Below are 26,277 nucleotides of genomic sequence, written 5' to 3'. Positions count from 1 at the left end.
TCTTAGCATGTATGTACGCTATAATTCTTAGGCGAGCAAGAGCACGTAGCTTTAAGGAGCCAGAATCTTTAGCCATTTCTAGAGCATACCATACCCAAATTATGTTTTGGAATGCAAAATTCAATGCATGTTTTAGTTCTAAAAACAACTAAAAACCAGTAAATTCATCAACAGATAGAAAAATAGATATTTCAATGTGGTTATTTGATGTCCCACCAGCTATGAATGCCTACGACGCTAGTAGCAGAGGCAAGGAAAAACTGAACGATTAGTAGCTGCTTATGCTTGTATGCAGGACAGGTACCCAGAATCAAAAGAACGAGAGAATACAAACATGTGCATTAAGTAGCGCATGAACTACAAAATCAAGTGTCAGGCAAACAAAAACCAGATCTTGGATCCTGTAGTCTTCTTATGGTTACGGTAAGTGGACTAGTAAACCTTCAATTGAAGAGAACACCAAATACATTGTAAACAATAACTTCGTTAAAGACTTTTAGTAAAATAAAAAGCTCAATGCTACAGATTGAAACAACCTCATGTAGTAGCTACAATTTTTTCATCCCAAAAAGAGTGTCATCTTCCATAGGGATGATATCGACCACTGCCTCCACCACCATATCCTCCTCTACTTCCATAAAAGGAGCCTGCACCACCACCACCTCCATAGCCACCTCCACCTCCATAGCCACCTCCACCTCCATAACCACCTCCAAGGCCTGCATCGTAGCTGCTTCCATAACCACCGGATACACTACCAGCACCACCACCATATCCCCCATAATTCTCACTAGGTCCACCGTAACCACCTCCTAAATCGTAACCTCTACTAAAGGCTCCTCCTCCATAACGTCCTGAGTATCCTACAGAAGGCTCTCCCCTATAGGTGCTAAAGCCGCCACCACCACCACCATATACTCCATAGCCACCAAATTCACTTCCACTATATCCACCATAAGCACCAGCTCTACCACTATAGGCACCAGCAGACCTATAACCACCACCACCACCACCACCACCACCAAAACCACCACCACCAAATCCACCATAAGTATCCCCAAAACCACCAGCAAATGCAGGTCTAGAATCATTGTAACGCTTTGATGAGGGCGCAGGTTGGTTTGACTTCTTTGGTTCAGCCTTCTTGATTTCCACCTGCAGAGGACAAACATGGATCTAACTTACTATGCTCCACTATCCATATTGTGTAATTAAGGTTGCATTTAAAAACACAGATGCACATGAATAAGAAAACCTTATAATTTCTCTCAGATGACATAGCAAGTGCAGAATTATCTAGAAAGATAGAACTGTGAAGCTATAGGTCCTTGTTATATGTCATTTCAGAAAAAATAGACGCAGCAAAGAGCAATGGGAAATTTTAGGAACAACTAATAACTAGTACAATTCTTCATGGAAATTCATGTAAAATCCTTTATGCTTTTAATAATTAGTAGAACCACGTATAAACATCAATCAGCTCAAGAAAACGAAAAGCAAAAATTAGCCTGCAAGGTAAGGGCAAGGTATGGAAGAAACAAGTTAGAAAAGCCAACTTACTCAAAGTTCATGAGGTTAACTCCATCATTAATAATTAATAAGCTAAAATCTTTTACAGCAAAAAAATAAAAAATTAATATGCTAGAATCTTCTACTTCTTAAGTTAGAACATAGCATATGGTTTTAATACCCAACATGAGAACATCCTTATGTGATAGTGTTACATGCAAGCAAAAACTTCGTTAATCTCAGCTGAAAGAATTATATGCATGTATGAATACTAGATGCTCATACAACAAATGACACATCTTCAGTAATTTACCTAATTTCAGAAACAATAATATTTGGTTTGGGTTTAGACTCATTAAGAAAGAAATGTAGGACACTCCCACAATTCTCATATTTGAGGCATTAATTCCTTGGGTACGTATCAGTGTGATTATGTGAAAAACATAAGCCACACTACGCAACTATATTGATGATGAATCCAGAAATAGAACATTGGTATGGTAAGCCTCATGTGCAAAATTGCGTTTGTCAACTGATAATTCAAGCCAGAAACAAATAATTATCATAAACATTATTCTCACTCAAAGCCTCTCAAGGAGAAGATGGCTAACCAATTGCAAATGACAATTTCTTACTTGAAGACGAGATTAAGCAGGTTTCAGTGGGCATTGTGTTAAACCATGCAACTAAAGTACAGCCACAAGTTCCACAAACAATAGATCCTAATCACCTAGGTATTAAAAAAATAAAAAATAAAAATTCCAAAAATATAGCAAAGGCTTATATAAATGTATTCCGGAGACCCTAGTTGGGGGAAAAAAACAATACAGAAGCAAAGCTAATAATGGCACTCAGCTTACCTGAGCTCCAGCCAACTCAATTTTATTCCCCTTCGACAAGAGTTCATCAACTTCTTGCTCTGTATCGAAGGTGACAAATCCAAAGCCACGAGAACGACTGGTTGAATGGTCCCGCATGATCTGATGCTCCTTTACCTCTCCAAACTGTGAAAAGAATTCCCGAAACTCATCTGCCCATATATAAATAGAAAAGATGCCCTACAGTTAATATTCAATATACCCATGCATGCAGCAATCAGAAAGTACATAAACAACAATAATAGTAACAGTAAGAAAAAAGGAATACCATCATTCACTGTTGTAGGAATTCCACCCACAAAAATCTTCTTAGTCTTGAAGTCCTTAGACCCACCACCACCACCAGCACCCTTTGGTATTGTCCGCTTGATTTCCACCTTATAAAATGAAAAGAAAAAGGGTAAATAATAAAAAAAATAATAAAAAAGGCCAACCACACCCAAGTTTCATACACAAACGAGGTGCAAGCTAGAATTTGAACAAGAAAAAAGACCCAAAAAACAAAAGAATAAGAAGACCTACTTGTTTGCCATTGATAATATGTGTATCCAGAATAACTTTATCAACCACAGAGGGGTCTGAATAAGTCACAAACCCAAATCCACGGGGCTGCCCTGTTTTTCTATCCTTCATTATCACCGAATCGATAATCTCACCGTATTTACCAAAATGCTTAATGAATTGTGCTGCATTACCACAAAATTACAATCACCAAAACCTTCAAGAACAAATACATATATATATATATATATATATATATACATATTTTTATGCACAACTCCGAACAAAGACCTTACCAGAAGTCGTCTCTCTTGCTAAACCCCCTATGAATATTTTCCTACAAGTTACAAAAAAGAAACGAAGCCTTTTTCACAAAGATACAACCTTTCCTTTTCCGTACAATTTTCTTATGAACCAAACAGGAGCTAAAACAAGGGGAAGAGGACGAAAAAGAAAATTACCCAGGACTAGCTCCATTTCCAGTATGCCTATGAGGTTGAGACTTGTAGTCTTCTTCTTCCTCGTCCTCGTCTCTTTGGTCTACTTTCTTGTCTTCGTGAGCTTCGCCATTGAAACCAGGTTCAAAAGCTTGCGAATCCATGGGATTCGAATTCTTATCCAAGGGAGGGGATTCGTAGCTTCGGACAAAAAAAGGAGAAAAACTTCGAAGCAACGGAAAAGAAAAATCCGAGAGTCGGAGGAAGAGACTTTTAGCCCTAGACGTAAACAGAGTGTACTAAGATTTGTTTGGTTTTTGTGTGGAAGGCTCCAAAAACGCTTTGTTGGGAGTGTGCTAGTGTTTTTAACCGGCTACCAATAAGGCATGGCGTTTGTACCCTTTTAATAAGACCATGTGAGTGTGATTTTAAACTTTTTTTAGCTGATGATTGCATACAACACTTCCCACGGTAATATAGTGCAATTTAATTGCTCACCGTTGACGAAAAAGCCGCCTGATCATGAAACCGAACTTCTACAGCTGTTTACATGGTGGGATCACATCATTGATTTCTTCTTGTTTCTCTTTCCAATAGTCCTGGGCCAGACTGGCCAGCCAAGATGGGTCCGTTCAATTTAGCCCAATCTAATCTAGTCAAGCCCGCATTTTAAACAGGCCCAAGAAGTGCTGTTTAAAGGTTCATAACCTCTCAGAATGGACCCGTCCAAGCAACATCTTATTATCATCATTGTTATTATTATTTTACTATTTTTTATTATTATTATTTTTCTTTTTTCCACTTACATGGACAATGGTACTTCAACAGTAAGCCATGACACTCGCTGTTAAAAGCTAAGAAAAAAAGTCGTCCATGTTAGGATTGAAGTCAAAACTCAACTACTTGGAGTTTGAATTATAGAATACATAAATATACATCAGCATTTACTAATTTTTCACAAAATTTTTGACAAACACAAATGCCAGGTTCTGACCACTTTGCATTTTTATATGGTACATCTTTCTTATATTTCAGTCTCCTATCTAAGTTACCAATGACAAACCATGAATCTCTAGTAGGTATTTTGTGGATTAAACCTCCTCCGAGCATCTCTCTTGTAGTATGGAGTTTCATCTATCGTTCTCCTTACATAATCCATGAATGGCTGAGGTGTTCTAGGAGACTGATCGAACGAAACAGTAGGACTGCCACGATCAGGCGTGACTGGTGCTGCAATACTTGGAGTAGCAGGGGAAATGAAGGAGGGCTGAGATCTGTCAGGTCTGTCCAATAAACAGATGAAAGCCACCAACGTTAGTATTAACAGAGCAAGACACCCAAGTAGAGCTGCCCAGAAGGTGGTAGTATTTATCATAATCTTTGATGCTTCTCTTTGTCCAGGTTCATAGTTGACATCTATTTCCGCTCTCTGCCCTGCATAAGATATTCAACACATGGCATTTGTGTTCAGACAATATTTTTGAAATCCAGCTTCTAACAACTTTTTCCACTCCCTTGTGGGAGTGCTATCAAGATCTAGGGTAAAGTGAGCTTACCACTGGCTGGAAGAGTGATGACGATTTTATCTTTGAGTTTTTTCATTCCCAACGCTTTGACCTTTAGACACAGAATGGAAAATATTAGTGCCTGAAAAACATAAAACTCAACATTGGAAAGTCTTCCATTCTGTAATAGTTACAAATATGAATGCAGATTCTGTTATCCAGACAGGCATACAAGGACATATTGAGATTTTGAAGCCATCTGCAAACCCCAAAATATGGTGCTCACCTCATACTGTGCACGGCCACCAACCCCAAGATCTTTTTTACCGATGGAGCTGACCAACAAATCCTGGGCATTCCAATTAATCTCAACATCTACAATTAGAAGATAACAATCAACAACATCAGACTTACGAATCATGACTGCATTCATTTAGCAGATGGGCACAATTTAAGTACATGACATGGGATTGCTGCAGGATAAAACGGTCTGGGAAAGTTTTTTTGTTTATTTGGTGAGTTGGGGAGGTGAAGTAAATTAGAGCTATGCTGATGCTACAGTGGCAACTGTAGGTAAGGATTTTTATAAAAGTTTGTATGGGCTAGCTTTACGAGGTTTTTAACTTGGAATTATTATCACCCCAGCTTCAGAAGCAAGAGATTTATAAATATACTCGTTCATGTTCATATAAGGAACAAAAAGATACAATCTCTACAGCATAAGCAGGATTCCCTACTCATGAAGTGAACAATTGTAGGAACATGGTGGGGCTGTTTCATACAGGTGTATTGCAAGCACCAAGTTATGCCCTGATCAGAATTGGGAGAGGGCTTGGCCCCTGTTTATCAGCCCACGTTTTTACTTCTGCACCCCAAAACATGCACACACATACGATAGATAAAAAAGAAAAAAGAAAAAATTGCTTGCCTGTATTTCCCAAGATAGTTATGAGAGTCTTATTAGACTCTGGAGTCAGATTCAATTGCATTGAATCCTGAAACATCAGTTTTTCAAACAATAAGCATCAAACTGAACATCCCAAATTAAAGCTCAATCTCATATTAATTCATATTCTAATTTGTAAACTCTTCCACTATCTAGAATATAGAGCTGTATCAACTTAATAACACTCAACTGCTTCATGCCTGATGTTGTGTATGACATTACCTTGTCAAACTCCAATATGGAAAACCCTCCAATAAAAAGAGCAGATGCAGATCCTGAAACATGATTGGCATCTCGCAAAGAAGCATGGATGGAAACAGATATATCTGGTTTTATGCCCTTTGACTTGGGTATTGAGCGAACCAAATGCTCTGGTGTGTAAGGGAAAAAGAGGCAATATGAATTACCAGTGTCACGATCTGACCATGGCTTTGCATACCTTCAGTCCATAAAAGAGAAAAAAACATCAAAAGATGACTGGATTATTTTGTATTTCAAAAGAAAGAAGAAGTAATAGAAAACATACCCTACAAAAGGAGGGTCCACTCTACAGTCATACGTGATTCCTTTAGCATTTCCAAGAGCTCCAAACTTATTGCCAGAAGTATTACTTTTGCATACAAACAGAATAATAAAGTGGACCAAATGTAGTTTGGGTTAGGGGAAATAATAATAATAAGAAGAAGAAGAAAAGGACATGTAGATTAAATACATAGATTAAAATTGACTTTTCTAGATATCTTAATGTGTAATAAACAAACTGATAGAAAAGATGATGGTCACTGGACCAATTTGATTGACAGAAGAAATACGTAATATCTAATAAATTCACACCTCAAAAAATAGGAAAAGTATGAAATGAAAGGTATTGGCACTATGATGGGCACTGTGCTACCCTTTTGCAATTTTTAATCATTTGCAGTAATTCTTTATGCTTTTTCATGTTTGAAACCTACTTGAAGTGGGAGATTTAATTAAAATTTAGATGCTAGAAGATGATGTTCACCAATAGGTGTAAAAAAGTACAGAGGCAGAGGACTAGCTACATACCAAGACATAAAAAAGTGCAAAATCAGAAAACTACCAGACATAGAAATTATCAGGATTGGACACAAAACCAGTTACACATTTAGGCTTTGGACCATGTCAAGTAAGTGGTTGTTATAATAGTTTAAACTATCAGGAAACCAAAGCTTATCAGCTCTAGAGAGTTTTTCTTCAAGGAATATAGTTTATTATTCTTCTGCGTGAGAATACCCAATTATATGTCTCATAATGTCCTCATGGTTGAAAACACAAAATCCATATACAAAAATCATTGACATACAAACCTCAACTTCACGGAAAAGCTATATCCCTTCTTAGGGAAAGGCACGTTTGTTAGCATCTCTTTTGGAGAATCCACATAAACAATATCCCCACCTAACACAGTAACTGTTGTCTGCAGCTTCAAAGATGAACCTTCAAAGTATACTATTCAAAGACAACACATCAGAATTACGAAAAACCAGGTTTTATAACAGAATTATAGAAGAACTGGGAGCTTCATTCAATACCTTGGGTTGTACCTTCCCCAATTGCCTCAGCTGTTCCTGACAGAATATCAATGGATAGTACATTTGGATTGGCGGTGACCCAATGGCCAGACACATGATCATTTAAACCTATCATATTAAAGTAACCAACATGAGATCATCTGTTGAAGGGAAAAAAAAATAGCCTCTCAACTTTGTTAATGTGACTTCCCTTGTGAAGAGTGAACCAAAAACCCACCTTCTACACTGAAGTTAAAAGGACTTCCCTTGTGAAGAACTGGGTTTCCAGGATGTATGTGGGGACCAATTGAAATCTGAAGAAATAATATATTAAGTTAATCTTAAATTGCAAGTAGCAATAATTTGTTCTAGGATTGATGCTAACAAAAATTATTTGATGGAAACTTAACATGTAAAAATAACTTAAGCTTCTAGGGTTCATAGAAACTTAACATGGTATTAGAACTCAATATGTTTGCATGGTCATGTGTTTATTTGGGAAAATAAGTTTGATTTACATTGTTGGACCCACTTGCTACTAGCTATAGCTTTTGGCATAAACAACGATTTAACATGGTATTAGAGCCTTGCTGACCAAGAGGTCTCACATTCGATCCTTCCTACCATTTGAATTTGAATTTGTGTTGAATTGTTGTTCGAGTTGTTTGATACATGTATGGCTCAGTTTCTCTCCTCCTTAATGGGCTGACATATGAGAGATTGCAGTGAAAAACATGTCTGGTATACATTGTCGGACCCATTTCCTGCTAGCTAAAGCTTTGGAATAGACGATGATTTAACTGTTTAAATCTTACTAGCCCATATTTTTAGTAAACTTATTATTCTATACAAGAATCAAGACATACATGCTTTGTTTTTGCTCACTGGATGAGCCTACATGTGAGTGAATTGTTAAGTGTATCTTGTGTTGACTGTTATACACAGTTGGATTCACTTCCTAACTTAAGCTGCTGCTTAGAACTTAACAAATACAATCAGCAAAGATGAATAAGCATTGCAACACTACCTTATATGGTCATGCCCCAACGAACAAGAATTCAATAATGCAGTTTCTTGAAAAAAACACAGCAAAATTTTGATTTAAAAAAAAAAAAAATGCTTGCTACAATATTTTCAACTGAAGGGACGTTAACTAACTTGGAATCACAGACAGTACAATGCTAAAGCAGACTAGCATGCAAAAGTAATCCCCTTCCACTGTTTCTCTCACAATATCAGGCACACTAAACAGTAATAAGTGATCAGACACACTAAACAGTAAATAAGTGATTTCACTGTCCTGTGCAGTCATTCTGAGATTTAGAAAAAGGGTAAGAAGGTACCAGCATATAGTCCGATTTCTGTGGAATATCATCAATTGATATTTGCACCAGTGCTCTACCATGCCGCAATGCCTTCAGCCAGACAATAGTAAATCGGAGTTGGAATAAGGCAAAAAAGAGGTTGAAAGGATAAATTACTATATTAGTATTATGCTTTTGTTCATTAAGATATTGAAGACACTTTGCTTAATAAAAAGAAAGGTAAAAACATGCTTCTCTACAGAAAGCTCATTGAAAATTAACATAAGATACATAATGCCTATCCACCTTTTCCTTAAATCCATCCTCTAAATTGTTCTTTCATGATGCATTTAATTTTGAGCACTTAATAATCTGACTCTAAATGCAAAATTACTCTATTAAACAATCATCAGTAAGTAAAAATATTGAAAATTGAATAGAAAATGAATAGGTAAAAAACTCCATCAGGCAATCTGAATTATTAAACAGGCACTTCCTAACAATAATTTCCAGACCTTAATATGGATATTCCCACCGCTATCATGTTTGTAGTCTACGGACACAACATCAGGATAGTTAGTCACAACATCAATGGGAGCGGCGTCATATGCTTCATAAAAGGGGTTTCCTGGTAAGATGCAAAATTAACAGGAATGGATTAGAATTTGAGACATACAAAGAGCCAGTAATAGTTAACATTACTAATTATTGATACCTAGAGCATCACAATAGGTTATGGGAAGTGAAAGTTCAGCACCAACAGCAAGATTGATTACATGGAATGGAAATTCCTCATTCGTAATTCTTATTTGAGCCACCTGATGAGAGTAAGTAGATTAGCACAATGGCTTTCTAAATCGCGACCACGAATGTGCATGGAAATGCCATTGAAGTAAACCATAATGGGCAGAATATGCAGCAGTGATAAAAAATAATGTATATGTTTCAGATAAATGACAGCAACTCAACAAGTACATCAACAATCTAAGACTCATAGAAATTAGGTTAGCTGCCTGACCACCCATGTCAATGCTTTTGCGGTAAGTTTTCACAAGAAATGGTTGGAAGACAAAATTATAAGAGCTGGGCAATAACTATAGGTTTGGGCTGACATTTTAGTTTAAAGGCTAACGTTTAACATATCAAATAACATAAATATTCCATCTAGCCCAAAGTTATAACATAAACAATTTTGTTAACCAAATATTAGTAGTATAATGCCAACAGACAATGAAAGGCAAGTACAAAGAAGTATACAGGAAACAAGATACATGATACCTAGATACAAATATGATACCTAAATGTTTTATCCATGTTCTCATGTCCTAAGATATGAAGGTTCGACAAATATGATACCTACATACAATAGATCCTCTACGAAGAACCATACTGAGATCCCCAAGTAACATAGGCATCAACAACTACATTTATCTTGAAAATCACATTTATATTGTTTTCATTAGCAGAACAACTATAAGATGAGATATTCATACCTCTACAACTTTGACACAAGCAGCAATCTCGGTTCTACCTGTGGTACGATCTTTAGCCTGAATACAAGCAATGCTGTTACTATCTGTTGTCTTTATTCTATCTTTATCGATGGAAATAACATCCTTTTCCATAACTTCTTTCTTCTCATAACAATTTCTCAGCAAAGAGTAAATTATGGTTCCTTTGCGACTTTGACTATCCAAATGACCATAAGATTCAGAAGAATACGGCAAAAGACTGGTTGTAGTATAATGGGGAGGAAGAATCCAGGTTATTGGAACTCCAAGAGCAAGAGGGAGTTCAGGTACCACCGATATTGATATTGATGCAGTGTAAGACTTTGTCTCTGAATTATAACCAGAAGATATAAATTCACATGAGAAGGAGACTCCAACATTTGTCCTCCCTGCAGATCTGGCGTTGAGTGATAGTTAATATCAGAACTGAAAGGGGCAAAAAAAATTAAAACAAAAAATACAGAAGGTAAAATTAAAGGCAATAAAATCACAAGGACCCGCTCACTGAAGCTATTTTTTTTTTTTTTTTTTTTTTTAACCCCCCTACAGATAACAAATCTATGGTGGTGAGAAAGGAAACATTATCCATTGTGAAAATTCACCCGGATTTTGCATATAAAAATACAATCTCTAAACTTCACTACAGAACATTAAGCAGATTGTGATGAGAGACAGAGAGAAAAAGAAAGATGAAAAGAGAAAATATGATTTACAAGAAGTTTCTACCTTCCATACAAGACATTGACAAAACCAAGCTCTTTCTCACTCGAATAATAACCAGCGAATTGACTGTTTCCTGAAGCATTCAACTGAGCTTCATATTTTTCAACACTTATGCGCTGTGAGTCATGGAAACTCAATACCTAAACAAGGAAAAATAGAAGAATCCACTTTTAGTTAAGGAAACACAATAGACGTCACTTATAAGCAAATATTAATAAGATAACAAAGCAATATCATAAAATGATGAACTAATCAACCTTTCCATCTTCCACAGTCCACTGGTAGTTTCTGCAAAGCTCGTAAAATGAAAACATATTGCCCTGATGATACCTACAAGTATCAGTATTTTGATGATATAAAGAGACTAATATAAGATCTTCTTGATTGGTAACTTTTACCTCAGAAAATAAAGGATATATTTGCATCTCACGGCCAACACCAAGCTGTTCACTTTGTACATTTAATACCGCTGAAGAAGGAACACCTACTTTAACACTGCCATATGCTTCACAAATAATAGTATCTCCATTCCCAAAGATTCTGACACCAATAGTCTGATCAAATAAAAAATAACATATCATCAGTTAAGTCTATTACATAGCTAGTACATTCATAGTATAAATTGAATCTTATTTGTTGAAGGAAAAGAAAAATCAAGCTGATGAGCTGGCAGGAACTTCCCGTCTTGCTAGCAATGTTTAAATACCAGATTGGAACTTCCACATTAAATTTAAGAAATAAACACTTCAAATAACCAATTCTGTAGCAGCTTATAATGTATAAGCTGAAAGTTCTGCCAAATCAGAGAAACGTTTTCCTACTGTACTGATATACAAAAATACATGAAAAAATAAATGAATTAATTAAGAGCAAAGCAAATGTTAGTGGTACATGAAATTGTGAATACTTTACAGTATACATGAATGAGCTTAGCATCATTCTTACTGTGTTCCCAGGTGAAACTGCAGACAGACGTCCTGTAGATTTATGTACACTGGCAATCACATCATCCATAGTAGCATATTCGACATATGAACCAAATGTTGGGCCTCCTTTCACAGTAAGCTAAACCAAAAAAAAAAAAAAAAAAAAAAAAAAAAATTAGAATATTGTCAAACCTATAAGAAACATAAATGAAAACAAAATATTAAAGCATCAAATATAGGCTACATAATAGGATACTTCGCAAGTCATCAGAGGAACAAAATAGCACCTAAATCTCAATGTGCTAACCTTATATTGTGAACTCAAACTCATATGTAATAACAAAAAACAAGGTAAACATACCACATAAGATGCACCTGGCACAAGGAAAATATCTTGAGGGAAAATTCTTGGTGGTGCATACACTTCAACTTTTATTGGTTCACTTAAAATTTCATGCCCAGATTGCTGTAAAGCGCTGACCTGATTTAAAAATCCATCTGTTAACTCATATTGTTCCAGTAACCCCATCAAAGAAATTGAAGAATGAGAAGAAAGTGCAGATAGAAACACAACAATACAAGACCAATGGTAAACTTACATAAAAAGTTGTGATCCCAAGATGTGTAGCCCTAATCTTAAATTTTGGCTTGCTAACATATCCACCACCAGGTCTTGAGATACCATCATTGTCTACAAACTCAACTATATGATCCTCAATATGTACTTGAATATTCATGTAAGCAAACTGCATCACAAGTTTCCAGTCAATGAAACCTATCTATAAAGTATAAAAAAAAGACACAACTGACACATAAATGAGCACAGAAGCACATTAGGTAACAATAAAAAGGTCGAGAACATCGAATAAAATAAATCATAAATTCATTATTCTTATTCACTTATGAGCATTCAGACAACGGTAAATCATAGATCCAGAAGATACTCAAAGTAAATCCAAACCTGAGAAGCATCAAAAGCACTTCCATCATTTACCCCAGCCATTAGATCAATAGTGTGCAGGCTTCCTTCCTGAAATTATGAAGTAGCATTTCATAAATTTTAAACAGCTTTGCTCAGGATTTTGGGTTGCAGAAGCCAGGTTAGGAGATGAAAGAGGCCCTTTTTTTTTTTGACAAAAAGGAGAAAAGGAAAGAAAACAAGAAAGAGAGAAAGAGGGATTGTGAAAACATACCATGAGACTTACTTCTGACAGTGATGTAATTTTAATCCAGTCCACATCTAAAACTTGGACCTACAAAATATGTAATCTCCTTGAGAATCTACACAAGTAACCTGACCTAGTAAATGCAAACATTGATGGCACCATAAGCAGTAACAAACATAAAACCAGATAAAAGAAAGCCACTTAGAACTTTAAAATACAGATGAAATCCTCAGGATCTGCTCTTGTTTTTGGGTCAACCACTAGGTTGAAGCCGCATAGATCTGATAACTTCAGATGAAGCTAAGGAAATAATCGTTTCACTTCAATTAGCTTGGAAAAAACTCTTTTACCAGGGACTTAATTAACTTTCCATAACTACTTCTGCATAAAACAGAATAGCACAGTATTCCATGAAGGAGAAGAAGAGATCGCATTAACTAAAATTTTATGTTGAATGGACACAGCAGAAATAAATTACATACCACGGAAGAAGCTCCAAGCGGAGGAGCAAGCCCAACATCATAAACTGTTACAAGTGCAGTCCCCTGTCCTTTAGGAGACAGAATTAGTTGTAAGCACTGTAAACCTGTTGGGGGTTGAACGACTTCTACTACTTGAGAATCATTCACGAAAGCTTCCAAGAAACAGCTGCCACCAGTAATTGATAGATTTGCCTGTAAGACCAGAGTGACTGTGCAAGGTTATACCGAATAAGCTATTTGGTACAAATCTAGTTAGTTTATACCAATAGTTTAGCAATCAGATTCATTTTTTAGCAAATGAAAAACCAAATCTAATTGCTAGATTAATTATGGCATCATAAAATCCAGTTTACAACATATAACATTAAAGCAATTAAGCAGAGTTTGTTGCATGTGTAATTTACAGTATCTGACTAAATATCACGACATTCGATTCACAGTATCTGACATCCACTGCTCTAAGTACGAGCATATGGCATCATAATCCAGCCGTTAACATAATGTTACCAATGTTTAAAAGTTATAAGCATGCACAAGAATGCACATATTAGTCATCAAATGTTTTCACATAGAGAACTGGTAATGTGTTTTCTATTAAAAAAGACAAAACAAAACTGTACATGCATTAGAGCCTACCTTAGCATTGGGATTGAAAATTAACAAATTGAACTCTGGGCTGACCCTTAGAGTAGAAACAAGCTGCATATTTTAACAAATCTGTACATTAGAAGACTTCAAAAGATAAAAAAACTAAATATAAGAACAGGACGTCTCAAAAAATCGACTACAAGGAAATAAAGACATAAAGAATAAGATAACTAACTATGACTTTATTATCATAAAAATAAATAAATGAACAAGTATCGCTCCATGCATAATCGTTTATTATCCAAACAGCACACCTGTAAACGTATTGCATCAGTAAGAACATTTTCCGAATGCTCAAGCAATTGACCAAAATCATGATCACCAACTGCATCTCTGAAACCACTAACAGTAGCACGGACAATACACTGAGAAGCAAAAGACTTAACATTTCAGCTCATATCTAATGCTACTACATCTAATTATAACGAAAACAATATCGTAATTCATAACATGAAGCAAGTGTAGAAATTAAAAGGAAACCTACAGAGTAGAGAAAAAAAAAAAATAATAAATTCTGTGCCCTAATGTTTTCTCAGGCAGAACAACAGTGCAGATAAATCTACAAGTAAGACTACTATTACAGACCAATACAAAATATTCCACATCAGAAGTAACTTGGTTGCAAAGACAAGGATTCAGAAAAATGAAAATGACCGAATATATAATGTTTGATCCACAGCTTGCAGAATTTACACAAAAACCATGCACTCAGCACTCTCCATGTGACATAATTTGCGGGGGTTATACTATGAAACAAACAATGGAAACAGTTAAGTTGAACTGAAAACTAAAATCAAGCTGTTCTGAGGCAAGGGAGTCAAAATGGTAAACAAGGCTGCAACTTTGTGATTAACACTTGGGACTAAAAGTAAACAAACAAGAAGCAAATTTAGTTGAGACAATAGTTTAAAGAGAAAATAAATGTACATAGGAAAATATTTGCAGTACGTGTGTCGCCCAGAGCATCTTGGGCTCCATCACCTAGGAGAATGGGATCATATATATATATATATATACATATCAAAATTCTGGCAGTACCTGTCCTGATTCATTTTGCAAGCCCAAAAATCTCTCCCAACTGTATTTGGGCCTCTCCAAATCATGCTCATCATCCCAATAAGCTAACCCATCACAACCAGTAAGCTCCCACTTCAAATAAAGAGAAGATGAGTTTGCAAATGCTTCTCCAGTGTTGCTAATGCCTACTGCAGCTATTCGAATGGTGCGTCCATTTGCCACAGTTATAGGAGTGACACGAATTTGTCCTGAAGCACGGTCAGCTTGAATTGCAGTATGTATGGCCTCATGTTCATTTACTGAAGAATGACATAAGTTCATCAGCCATATGAAAAGTAATGCTTAGATGATATTTTAGAAAATTAATACTGCATGTCTGAATGACAAGAGGAAATAATGAATACCTGGTTCATCAGCTATTAGTACAATTGAGGAAGGAACATCACATGTAAGAGACAATGAAACTTCTGCTATTACAGGCACAGGATGATCATCCGCAACCAAATTACCGCGCTTGAAAACAATTTTCTGAGACATTTGGTGATACAGAAAGAAATATCATAAATACTGAAGTAAGGATTTTGAATTGGAAACATGTAAAATTTAGGGTGAAGGAAGTTACAAAATTTCCAGGTGTTTGACACAAAACTCTGTACAAACTCCTATAGCCACCAGATAACTGATGAACATGAAATCCATCTTTAATGTGAGCTTGTTCGTCCTCCACAATGTCCACCTTTTCGTTGAACTCAACACCTTTATCCCACCGTTGAGGTCCACCAAGAAGCAATACATCTAGATACGTTCCAGGGACAAGGTATAGTTTTTCCAAATTTTCCACCTTATTATCAGCTTCTGCTTGATCCATATCAAACCAATAACCACCAAATTGGTTTCCATCACCTGCCTGTTGGACAATAAGTGGTGGATATGCTGCAATGTGTGAAGATGCTTTTAACAAAATAGGTCCATCAAAAGAGCTATCAAAGTGGCCATATTCTTTTGAAAATGTTGCATGTAGCATAGCTCGATCAGAACGAGAAGCATATACATATGTCCATGAACATGGAGGCCCATGAAACTCAGCATTTCCTAGCATGTCCAAAACAGGCATCTTCCCCGTTGCATTGACAACAATGAAGGACTCACTTCCTACTTTCCACTTCACAAAGGAACTAAATGCATCGCATCTGTAAAAATAAGCACCTGCGAGTGACAACTCAAAATTAACAAAAAATGACAAGCACCAACATGTTCTAAAATATTCTGATATGTTCTTTTACCATTTGATGCTTTCATTGTTATAGCAGCTTGAAGATGCGATCCTACAACAGTCTCAACAGGGAAGTAATGTAGCATGACCATAGAAAATGGGAGGGACACTTCAATTACCACCTATTGGAAATTACTATACATTATAATTACAAATGTTGACAAAGAAAAGAAAAGGTAAGGAAGAAAAAAGTAGCTATATATAAATACGATAATAACATGATAATAATTACATTACACAAAGATAATTCCTAATTGATGTACAGCAATTCCTTTTTCTTTTGTTTTCTTTTTTTCTTTTTTTAAAAATAGTAATAATTTTCAAGATTTTAACCTTCAATTTCAAGGACCTCAAAGTGACACCAATTACCCACTCTTTCGAAACAGAAGGCATAAAAATTAAATAAATTATTAGATAGACAAGGTTTGAAGGGTTTGCTGAGTTAAGTAGAAATGAATATTGGTGTACATGCAAGTTCTAGGAACTCTGAAAGTATATCATTGAAACAGAGAAGCTTTTTTAGGACAAAATATAAAAATACAAAAATAAGCAAGAATTAGAATATATCATCTCAGTCCTAAGGCATTCAGAATAAACATATAATCCTAATGGTATTACCTCATCATAATTGAATGAATCATAAATGGATAGCACTTTAATAGTAGCTTTACCAGGCCTCTTAGCCTGTACAACCCCAGAAGCAGATACAGAAACTATAGCCATGTCTGAGGAAAACCATTTGTAGTCGCTTGATGTTTTACCACAACCTACATGAGTTAATAAGAATTCAATCTTTGTTAACAACATCAGAAGCTAGAATTAAAAAATGAAGTAAGTGTTGAGTTGTAGATAAACTGTAAATAAATTAGGTGATTAGTTGAAATCCCTTTAATTAAGGGATTTGGTGAATATATATTTAGGATTGAGTTAGTTTCCTATTATGAGTTAGTTTCTTTTTTTTCTTCTTATAATTTGTTATATATTACCATGTACTATCAATATGAAAATTAAGGAATTATTTTTTCCCTTATTCACTTCTATTTCTCTTCATGGTATCAGAGCCTAGGTTAAACCTACCGGCGTGAACAGTGCTACGCGTGAACAGTACCCTTTACGTGAACAGTACTTGACGTGAACAGTATCTACGTAAGCCTAGGTTTTTTGTTTTCCTGGGTTCCTTTTTTTGTTTTTGTTTTTTCAGCCTTCATCGCTGAGTTTCTTCTTTTACATACTCCAGCCTTCATTGCTGGTACTTCCTTTATCTTCTGTGGGATTTTTTTTTTTTTTTTTTTTTTCCATTCCAAATATTTCCATTCCCAATGGCAACTTCTGCCTCTAGCACTCTTAGCAATCCTAACTCATCTGAAGAATCCAACTCTGTCCAGAAAATTGGAGAATTACAGAATATACGGACATCCAACAGGCTTAATGGGAAGAATTACCTCAAATGGTCCCAAATTGTTCGCACATACCTAAAGGGCAAAGGGAGACTTGGTCATCTACTTGGAACAGGACCAGCAAAAGAGGATCCAACCTTCGAAGCATGGGACGAGGAAGACTCTATGATTATGTCTTGGTTGTGGGACTCCATGGAACCAACAATCAGTGACACTTGTATGTTTTTTACCACTGCAAAGGAAATTTGGGACTGCCTTCATCGCACATACTCGAAAGCTCGTAATACCGCCCAAGTATATGAGATCAAAGTCAAAGCTGGGGCCACTAAGCAAGGAGACAAATCTGTTACAGAATATGCAAATCTTTTGCAAAATCTGTGGCAGGAACTAGATTATTACCAAGTGATTGAGATGAAGTGTCATGAAGATGCTGTCAGCTTGAAGAATTTTATTGAAAAAGATCGGGTTTATGATTTTTTGGCTGGATTGAATCCTGAATTTGATCAGGTCAGGATCCAAATCATTGGCAAGGACTGCACGCCATCTCTAGAAGAGACAATTTCATTAATCCGAGCTGAAGAAAGTCGAAGAAGTGTTATGTTAGAATCACAAACCATGGAAGGGTCAGCCCTAGCTGCGAAAACAGATCATCAAGACAAAGAAAAAGGTGATCTGCCTAAATTCCCGGGTAGAGAGAACAAGGATACTCTCTGGTGCAACTACTGCAAGAAACCGAGGCACACCAAGGAGATGTGTTGGAAACTACATGGCAAGCCACCAAGCCGAGAGTGGGGAAAACGTTGGGGGCAGCAAAGACCTCAGGCACACATGACAGAACAACCCAAATCTGAAGAAAATTCAGCAATAGGAGGGCTCAATAGTGAAGAACTTGAAAAGCTAAGAGGCTTGCTAGGATCTCTTGACAAACCTTCTGGAACTTGTTCATTGGCTCTCTCAGGTAAACCTTCACTTCCTTTTTGCATGAGTGCCTCAGATAAATTTTTTAGTAATTCATGGATAATAGACTCCGGTGCCACAGACCATATGACCCCTACATCTCAGTTTTTTCACACCTATACCCCAAGCCCAAGTAACAAGAAAATTATAGTGGCCAATGGATCTTTAGCTACTGTTGCAGGATTCGGCGACATACACATCACACCTACCCTTATTCTTAAAAATGTCCTTCATGTACCAAAATTGTCAGCCAACCTTGTTTCCATTCAAAAGCTTACTGATGACCTTAAATGTTATGCTATTTTTTCCCCTTCTTATTGTGTTTTTCAGGATCAGGGCTCGAGGAGGAGGATTGGACTTGCTAAGGAAAGAAGCGGCCTTTACTACCTTGAATCATCTCAGAATATTAGGACACCTTTATCTTTATCTTTTTTCAGTTCTTCAAATAAAGAAACCATTTGGTTGTATCACCGACGTCTTGGTCATCCATCTTTTAGGATTTTAAAAGTCATGTTTCCTCATTTGTTTCTAGGATTAGATATTTCTGAGTTTTATTGTGATATTTGCGAATTAGCAAAACATACTCATGTATCTTTTCCTATTAGTAATAAAAGAAGTCCTTATCCTTTCCATTTGATTCATAGTGACATATGGGGTCCTTCTACCATACCTAATGTTTCTGGAGCTCGTTGGTTTGTATCTTTAATTGATGATTGCACTCGGGTTACATGGCTCTTTCTCCTTAAACAAAAATCTGATGTTAGCATTGTTATACCTAATTTTCACTCACTGATTCAAAACCAATTTGGGGTTAAAATAAAAAGCTTTAGGACAGACAATGCTAGAGATTACTTCAACCAGATTTTGTCCCCCTACTTTCAATCACAGGGCATTATCCATGATTCATCATGTGTTCACACACCCCAACAAAATGGGGTAGCAGAAAGGAAAAATAGGCATTTACTCAATACCACCCGAGCACTTCTCTTCCAAGGGAATGCTCCTAAATCCTATTGGGGGGAAGCTGTCCTTACTGCCACATACATGATCAATAGACTTCCCTCACAGGTATTAGACAACAAGAGTCCCATGGAGGTTCTCAACAGTTTCTATCCTCATTTCAGAACCTCAAATGGGCTAACTCCTAGGGTATTCGGATGCACTGCTTTTGTTCATATCCATGGCCAACATAGGGGCAAATTAGACCCTAAAGCCATCAAATGTGTCTTCCTTGGCTACTCATCCACTCAAAAGGGGTACAAGTGTTACCATCCTCTATCCCGGAAGTTTTACATCTCTGTTGATGTTACTTTCTTTGAATATACACCTTTTTTCTCCAAGTCCTCTCCTCAAGGGGAGATTTCAATGATGGAGGATAGTGCTTGTGAGTCCTTTGAACCACTTAAAGCTCTTGACCTTCCTTCTGTTCCAGTTCGTGTTGTTGAACCTGAGTCATCTTCTATTCCCGCTAGTGAGTCATCTCCTATTCCAGTTAGTGAGTCATCTCCTATTCCAGCTAGTGTTACTCAAAATTTTCAGAGATTTTCTCAGGTGTATTCAAGGAGAAAGGCCGCTCCAGAACTGACACAGGTCCAAGAATCTAACTTAAACCCTGATAATGGGATCACAGTAAGATCTGACCCACTTTTGCAAGCAAGTGAAATATCCAACCAAGATCTTCCTATTGCAGTTAGAAAAGGTACCAGAGAATGCACCAAACGACCACTCTATCCACTATCTCACTATGTCTCTCTTAAGCACCTATCACCAGCCCACAAAAAGTTCATTGTGAGTCTAAACACCATTACTATCCCTAACACTGTTTCTGAGGCATTGTCAAAAAGAGAATGGAGGGATGCTATGAGGGAGGAAATGGATGCATTAGAGAAAAATAAGACGTGGGAGATTGTTGATAAACCGAACGGGAAGAATATTGTAGATTGTAAGTGGATTTACACGCTGAAATATAAAGCTGATGGATCTCTTGAGAGATATAAAGCAAGATTGGTGGCAAAAGGATATACTCAAACTTATGGGATTGATTATCAGGAGACCTTTGCTCCAGTTGCAAAAATGAACACAGTAAGAGTCCTGCTGTCATTAGCTGCCCACTTTACTTGGCAACTACTACAGTATGATGTTAAGAACGCATTTCTCCATGGTGACTTAGATGAAGAAATTTACATGAATATTCCACCGGGATTTGTAGAGGACACAGGTAACAAAGTGTGCAAGCTAAGGAAGGCCCTTTATGGGTTAAAACAATCCCCTAGAGCATGGTTTGGAAGATTTGCAAAAGTCATGAAGAAGTCTGGGTATAAACAAAGTCAGGGTGATCACACTCTTTTCATTAAGCATTCAACTGCAGGAAAGGTGACTGCTCTCCTAGTCTATGTAGACGACATCATAGTGACTGGAAATGATGAGAGAGAGAAGCATGAACTGAAGCAGAAACTAGTAGAGGAGTTTGAAATAAAAGAATTGGGCAAACTGAAGTATTTCCTTGGTATTGAGGTAGCATATTCCACACAAGGAATCTTCATTTCTCAACAAAAGTATGTGACTGATCTATTGGCAGAAACAGGAAAAATTGGTTGTAAGCCAATTTCTAATCCAATGGATCCAAATCACAAGCTAGGAGAAGCTAAGGAAGAACCAGCTGTTGACAAAAGAATGTACCAGAGGTTGGTTGGTAAGCTCATATACCTTGCTCACACTCGGCCAGACATAGCATACTCTGTGAGCGTGATCAGCCAATTCATGCATGATCCAAGAGAATCTCATCTTCAAGCTGCTTATAGGGTGCTACATTACTTGAAAGGCAATCCGGGAAAAGGAATTCTGTTCAGGAAGAACAATACTCTGGCTTTAGAAGCTTACACTGATGCTGACTATGCAGATTCCCTAGTGGATAGAAGATCAACTACAGGGTATTGTACTTTCCTTGGTGGTAATTTGGTGACATGGAGAAGCAAAAAGCAGAATGTGGTGGCAAGATCATCTGCAGAATCAGAATTCAGGGCTATTGCTCAAGGATTATGTGAACTACTCTGGTTGAAGATCATTCTAGATGACTTAAAAGTCATATGGGAATGTCCCATGAAGCTCTATTGTGACAATAAATCTGCCATCAATATTGCTCATAATCCTATTCAACATGATAGGACAAAGCATATTGAAATTGATAGACATTTCATCAAGGAAAAATTGGAGGAAGGATTAGTGTGTATGTCCTATGTTCCTTCGGAACGTCAATTAGCTGATGTTTTAACAAAGGGGCTAAATAGTTCAAGATTTCATGATCTCATATTCAAGCTGGGAATGGAAGACATCTATTCCTCAGCTTGAGGGGGAGTGTAGAGTTGTAGATAAACTGTAAATAAATTAGGTGATTAGTTGAAATCCCTTTAATTAAGGGATTTGGTGAATATATATTTAGGATTGAGTTAGTTTCCTATTATGAGTTAGTTTCTTTTTTTTCTTCTTATAATTTGTTATATATTACCATGTACTATCAATATGAAAATTAAGGAATTATTTTTTCCCTTATTCACTTCTATTTCTCTTCAGTAAGAAAAGCTATCAACCTCCTGAAGCCTTTAGCTCAATCTCCTGATAAACACCAGGAGCCCAGGGGAGCAGAATGCTTTGTGATATACCACTTCTTTTGTCAAAACTAAACTTCACTTGATCACAAACCATTACTTCATGGAAAACCTTGAGAACCTAGAAAGGAATATGACAGACAAAAGCAAAATATACTTAAACATTACTCAAAAAGGAATTTACCACCCCACCTCTCAAATATAAGATAATACAAAGCCATACCTCCACCTCATGATGCTCGCTAAAGTAACTCAAAGATGCTGTCAATTTTCCCAATCCCTGTGAAGTTGCTTTCAGGATTCTGGAGTTATGCGAGCCATGTTTGACAAGAATATCATCTGATACAGGAAAAATTTTCCAGTGGTCAGTCAAGTTATCATACAACTTGACATCATCGCTCTGTAAAACAGAGAAGGAACTAGTGAAAAAGAGGCAGATAATAAATCAATTAGAAACAAAATTGCATGTCAGGTTAAGTGAAGAAAAAATCAGGCAAAATGCTTAATCTGCATGTTGTTAATTACTAATCAATTTGTGCAATGTGAAAGCAACTCTTAAAAGTTACTAAGTCAAAAATGCAAAACAGGCAAAGTGGTTTTCATAACCATCGAAATGGTGAAACAAAAAGAACTCTCAAGTTACCTCTGTTATATAGATTTCTTGTGCATCTGGTCCCTGTGAGAAAACCTTTATTTGAATGAGATACTGATGGCCAGAAATTAGATACCACCTTGCTGTGGTTGGTATTGGTTTAACTCTTTCCAGAAAATCACCAGACACAGACAGAGGCACAATGTATAACCATAGAGAATCTGGTAAGACAATATTAAGTGATGACACTTGCATGTGGCCTGCAACCCTTGTATCTTCAACTATGACATTTGTTACTCCTAGTCTCAATGCATTTGTTAGACCCATTACAGAATCCACTTTAGCAACTGAAGAGTTTGAAACAGACCATCGATGATGTGGAGATGGCAAAGTTACCACTGCAAAGGCCATGAAGAGGGGTAATCAATCCACTGAGACTACACAACAACACGACATGATAACAGCAACCCATTTACTCTATATAGCTGCCTAATACAAGGACAATGTAAAAAAGTGAACTAACTAGATAGTAAATTTAATTAAAAACCCTGATGTTTTATTTTCCTAAAGTGTAATTCTAAGTAAAGTATACTTTTATAGGCATAAGATGATTTAAAACCGTACAACCTCATAGTGAATATAGTGGATTTTAAAAGCAATTCTGGATACCCATAAAGAAATTCATCCAAGAAGCAGTATCAAATAAGCTATTACTTTAAGAAGTCCACGTGTACAACTATAACAAGCAAAATTAATACTGTCTACAGCTATCACAATGAAAATTAATGCTGTCAACGTGAATGAATGCAATAACATCCCATCATATGGTGGAAATCACTGGACCAGACAGCATACTCCAGCCAACAAAAGATTTGCAATTCCGGCAGTAAAAATTCAAAGTAACAACCTTGAAGAGCATTCCCACGGATAACTTTTAGCGTATAACTAAGAACAGCACCAATGAGGACAAAAACAGGGGAAGGAGGGTCAAGTGACATGGCTTCTGCCACAGTAAGAATGATCTTATCAGACAAGTGCTTAAATTGTGGCTCAAGCAGCCGCACTGAAACAATCTCATGGCCAATTTCAATTCCTCTAACAACATTGAGATCAGAAAATACACCCTGCAATGCAAATTTAAAGAGAACAGTTAGATGGAAATCAAACACTAAGCAGCTCATTGCTATTGCTATACTATCCAAGATCACCATACATACACTATCTTCAAGTTCTATTTGGATATCAAGGTCTCCGCATAAACCACCACAGTCACTCAGTGGAGAGTCCTTCAACGGAACATGAACAAGGTGATTTGGCAACCCATTGTTTTCAGGCATCAGCTGCCACATAAATTGTAAGCCCACCAACGACGAAAAAACATTTTCTGCAACACATATAGGCAAGTAATTTCAAGCTTAGAAATAGAGTAAACTACACAGAAGAAAGAATAAATTAAACACGCAATGCTAGTTGAAATTTGATATCTTTAAAATGCAAGTCCATACTAAAGTCGTGAGCATTAGTGTTTTTAAAACAAAATTACCTTCATCATCAAAGGCACGGACGCGGAGAGTGGCAAGTCCATCCAAGTCGAGTTTAACAGAACTATGAAATATCTGAATTCTGGAAAAGTTATCAATGAAAACTTTACAGCGGATAACAGTTTCAGTTTGTACATCAGCAGCATAAACAGCAGTCTCCTTTCGGCCGGTATAAGGAGCAATAGATCTCAACCGGGCACTTGTTGAACAGTGACTAGTAGAATTATATTCGGGTATCACAGATAGAATATCATGATGATCCCAGGACCTGAATAAATTTGTAAATTATAAAAATAAAATTTAAAAAAAAAAAGAAAAGAAAAAAAGATAGCTTTTCAATTATGAAAAGCAATTAATTTATAAAGAATAAACATAAAAAGAACTTTGAAACCATATTCAGCTGCAGAAATATTCATCTCAAACCACTCTAATTCTAATATCTCACTGAGGGGCATACCATTTGAAGCAACCGTCACTTCCTTGAAGCCTATACTCCACAGGGTTGGTCATCCTTGGAGGCAAAAGTATATTCACATCTGCAATGTGCGGTCCGGAGGTCAAATGCGACCCTGTGTGACCCACCATCATCATCAAAAGAAGAAAACTTAGCAATACACACAACTTCAACATCTTCGACCTCACTCTACTCGAAACATGAAGACGCTATGAGCTTTATGAGCTCGCCAACAGCTGCGAGAATCGTCGGAAATTGAAGCTTTGAGAAATTTGAGGCTTTAGAACTAGGAAAAAGTTATTAGAATCAAAGTGATTAGGAAAAAGCGATTAGAACTGAGCTAGTTGTGCTTGAAAATGGAGAGTGATCAGGGTTTAGGGTTTTTGGGAGTAGAACAGGAACTAAGTGAGGGAAAGTACTGGATCAAAAGCACTTTGGGGAACGTGGCATGAAGCGATTGGCTCGTGAGGTTGAGAACTGACAGATCGTCGGAGACCCAACATTTGGCAGAGATCTACACACTCGTGAGCTCCAACAACGATTCTTTTTATTATTTTTTTTTTAAATTAATGCTTCTGGGACACAGTGGGGCCCCTGGTTCTGACCAGGGCCACTGACCGGCCGGACTCAGAAAGTTAACACGGCATTTAAGTGTCTTTTCTATTTTACCCATGGAGGTTTTTAAAAACCTGATATATTTTCCTATTTTCTTGCGAACCAAACAGAACATTAGCTCACATAGAAACATGATGTGGTTCCGTTTGCCGATTGGGTTTTTTAGTTGTCAGACACTATGGCTTTTTACTGATTTTCTTCTTCGGAAATTCTAAGGTAAAATAGGAAGGACCTCCTTTTTTCTTATTTTTAGGAGAATCCTAGAAAATAACGCGGCAACGCCGTAACGCGTATTCAATTTCAAATTTAAGAGTCCTTGGAGATTGTATCAAATTCCGTTATCTTCTGTTCCACCGCTTCCCGGTTGCCTTTGCCATTTCGGAAATGAAGGCCTTAATTTTCAACTAATTCCACCATTAAAGACAAAATTAAGAACAAGAAAAGAAATAATAAACAATAAAAATATTTAAAATGCTGAGCACAAAAGCACCGGTCGTTCATGTTGTTAGGAAGACTTCCACGTGTAGCCGTCCTTTATAATACAAAGTCATACTTTTTAGTCACGCAATTTGCTGCTTTTGCTTCTCCAAAGATTTTCTGGCAGTGATACATGGATTCCAACAAGAAGAAACATTCCAAGGAAGTCAAAGGTGTGGTTGACGAACCACCGGTTAACAACAATACAAGCAAAAGCTCATATGGGGGAGAGAGACGACCAGAAGACGGTGAAAACAAACCATAATGATGAAGAACCA

General features: G+C 36.8%; 2 protein-coding genes across 6 annotated transcripts; one reads left to right on the top strand and one right to left on the bottom strand.

Moving 5' to 3' along the window:
• Nucleotides 1-316: 316 nt before the first annotated feature.
• Nucleotides 317-26,276, bottom strand: LOC107403813 (nuclear pore complex protein GP210). Of its 3 annotated transcripts, XM_060816551.1 has the most exons (41): nucleotides 24,911-26,276; nucleotides 24,456-24,721; nucleotides 24,130-24,296; nucleotides 23,820-24,036; nucleotides 22,964-23,310; nucleotides 22,544-22,720; nucleotides 22,303-22,441; nucleotides 16,980-17,128; nucleotides 16,372-16,483; nucleotides 15,711-16,294; nucleotides 15,493-15,616; nucleotides 15,110-15,387; nucleotides 14,326-14,436; nucleotides 14,060-14,122; nucleotides 13,424-13,615; nucleotides 12,969-13,028; nucleotides 12,737-12,805; nucleotides 12,375-12,521; nucleotides 12,137-12,256; nucleotides 11,795-11,914; nucleotides 11,248-11,403; nucleotides 11,107-11,169; nucleotides 10,853-10,989; nucleotides 10,109-10,523; nucleotides 9,331-9,433; nucleotides 9,131-9,243; nucleotides 8,655-8,726; nucleotides 7,550-7,625; nucleotides 7,333-7,440; nucleotides 7,108-7,249; nucleotides 6,303-6,386; nucleotides 5,999-6,215; nucleotides 5,759-5,825; nucleotides 5,117-5,205; nucleotides 4,882-4,942; nucleotides 4,423-4,759; nucleotides 3,185-3,225; nucleotides 2,910-3,073; nucleotides 2,656-2,764; nucleotides 2,370-2,539; nucleotides 317-1,155 (listed from the first exon to the last, which is right to left on the bottom strand). In XM_060816551.1, the coding sequence occupies exons 1-41, from the start codon at nucleotides 25,081-25,083 to the stop codon at nucleotides 577-579; spliced, it is 6,918 nt and encodes a 2,305-aa protein (XP_060672534.1). In that variant the 5' UTR covers nucleotides 25,084-26,276; the 3' UTR covers nucleotides 317-576. The 3 variants fall into 3 exon arrangements, with proteins under 3 accessions (XP_060672534.1, XP_015866215.2, XP_048327435.2); XM_048471478.2 differs by lacking the exons at nucleotides 317-1,155; nucleotides 2,370-2,539; nucleotides 2,656-2,764; nucleotides 2,910-3,073; nucleotides 3,185-3,225 and having other exon boundaries at nucleotides 4,208-4,759; nucleotides 4,882-4,972; XM_016010729.4 differs by lacking the exons at nucleotides 4,423-4,759; nucleotides 4,882-4,942; nucleotides 5,117-5,205; ... (31 more) ...; nucleotides 24,456-24,721; nucleotides 24,911-26,276 and adding an exon at nucleotides 3,350-3,718.
• On the top strand, nucleotides 17,188-22,261 carry LOC125421378 (retrovirus-related Pol polyprotein from transposon RE1). Of its 3 annotated transcripts, none has more exons than XM_060816139.1 (3): nucleotides 17,188-17,610; nucleotides 17,747-18,716; nucleotides 19,052-22,261. In XM_060816139.1, the coding sequence occupies exon 3, from the start codon at nucleotides 19,226-19,228 to the stop codon at nucleotides 22,061-22,063; it is 2,838 nt and encodes a 945-aa protein (XP_060672122.1). In that variant the 5' UTR covers nucleotides 17,188-17,610; nucleotides 17,747-18,716; nucleotides 19,052-19,225; the 3' UTR covers nucleotides 22,064-22,261. The 3 variants fall into 3 exon arrangements, with proteins under 3 accessions (XP_060672122.1, XP_060672121.1, XP_060672120.1); XM_060816138.1 differs by having other exon boundaries at nucleotides 17,189-17,610; nucleotides 17,730-18,716; nucleotides 19,046-22,261; XM_060816137.1 differs by having other exon boundaries at nucleotides 17,190-17,610; nucleotides 19,046-22,261.
• Nucleotide 26,277: the final 1 nt, after the last annotated feature.

Source organism: Ziziphus jujuba, chromosome 4, assembly GCF_031755915.1.
Source record: "Ziziphus jujuba cultivar Dongzao chromosome 4, ASM3175591v1".
Lineage (NCBI taxonomy): Eukaryota > Viridiplantae > Streptophyta > Magnoliopsida > Rosales > Rhamnaceae > Ziziphus > Ziziphus jujuba.
Note: the sequence above shows the minus strand (reverse complement) of the source record. Positions and strands in the feature narration are given on the sequence as shown.

What these genes read in the sequence shown, in the direction of transcription:
- LOC125421378 (XM_060816139.1), top strand. Translation starts at nt 19,226, where the DNA reads ATGTTTCCTCATTTGTTTCTAGGATTAGATATTTCTGAGTTTTATTGT.
- LOC107403813 (XM_060816551.1), bottom strand. Translation starts at nt 25,083, where the DNA reads ATGTTGAAGTTGTGTGTATTGCTAAGTTTTCTTCTTTTGATGATGATG. An exon ending in GTGGGAATATCCATATTAAG is followed by an intron (nt 8,727 to 9,130) that starts GTCTGGAAATTA and finishes GTCTGGCTGAAG; the next exon opens with GCATTGCGGCATGGTAGAGC. An exon ending in AGCAAGAGAGACGACTTCTG is followed by an intron (nt 3,074 to 3,184) that starts GTAAGGTCTTTG and finishes GTGGTAATGCAG; the next exon opens with CACAATTCATTAAGCATTTT.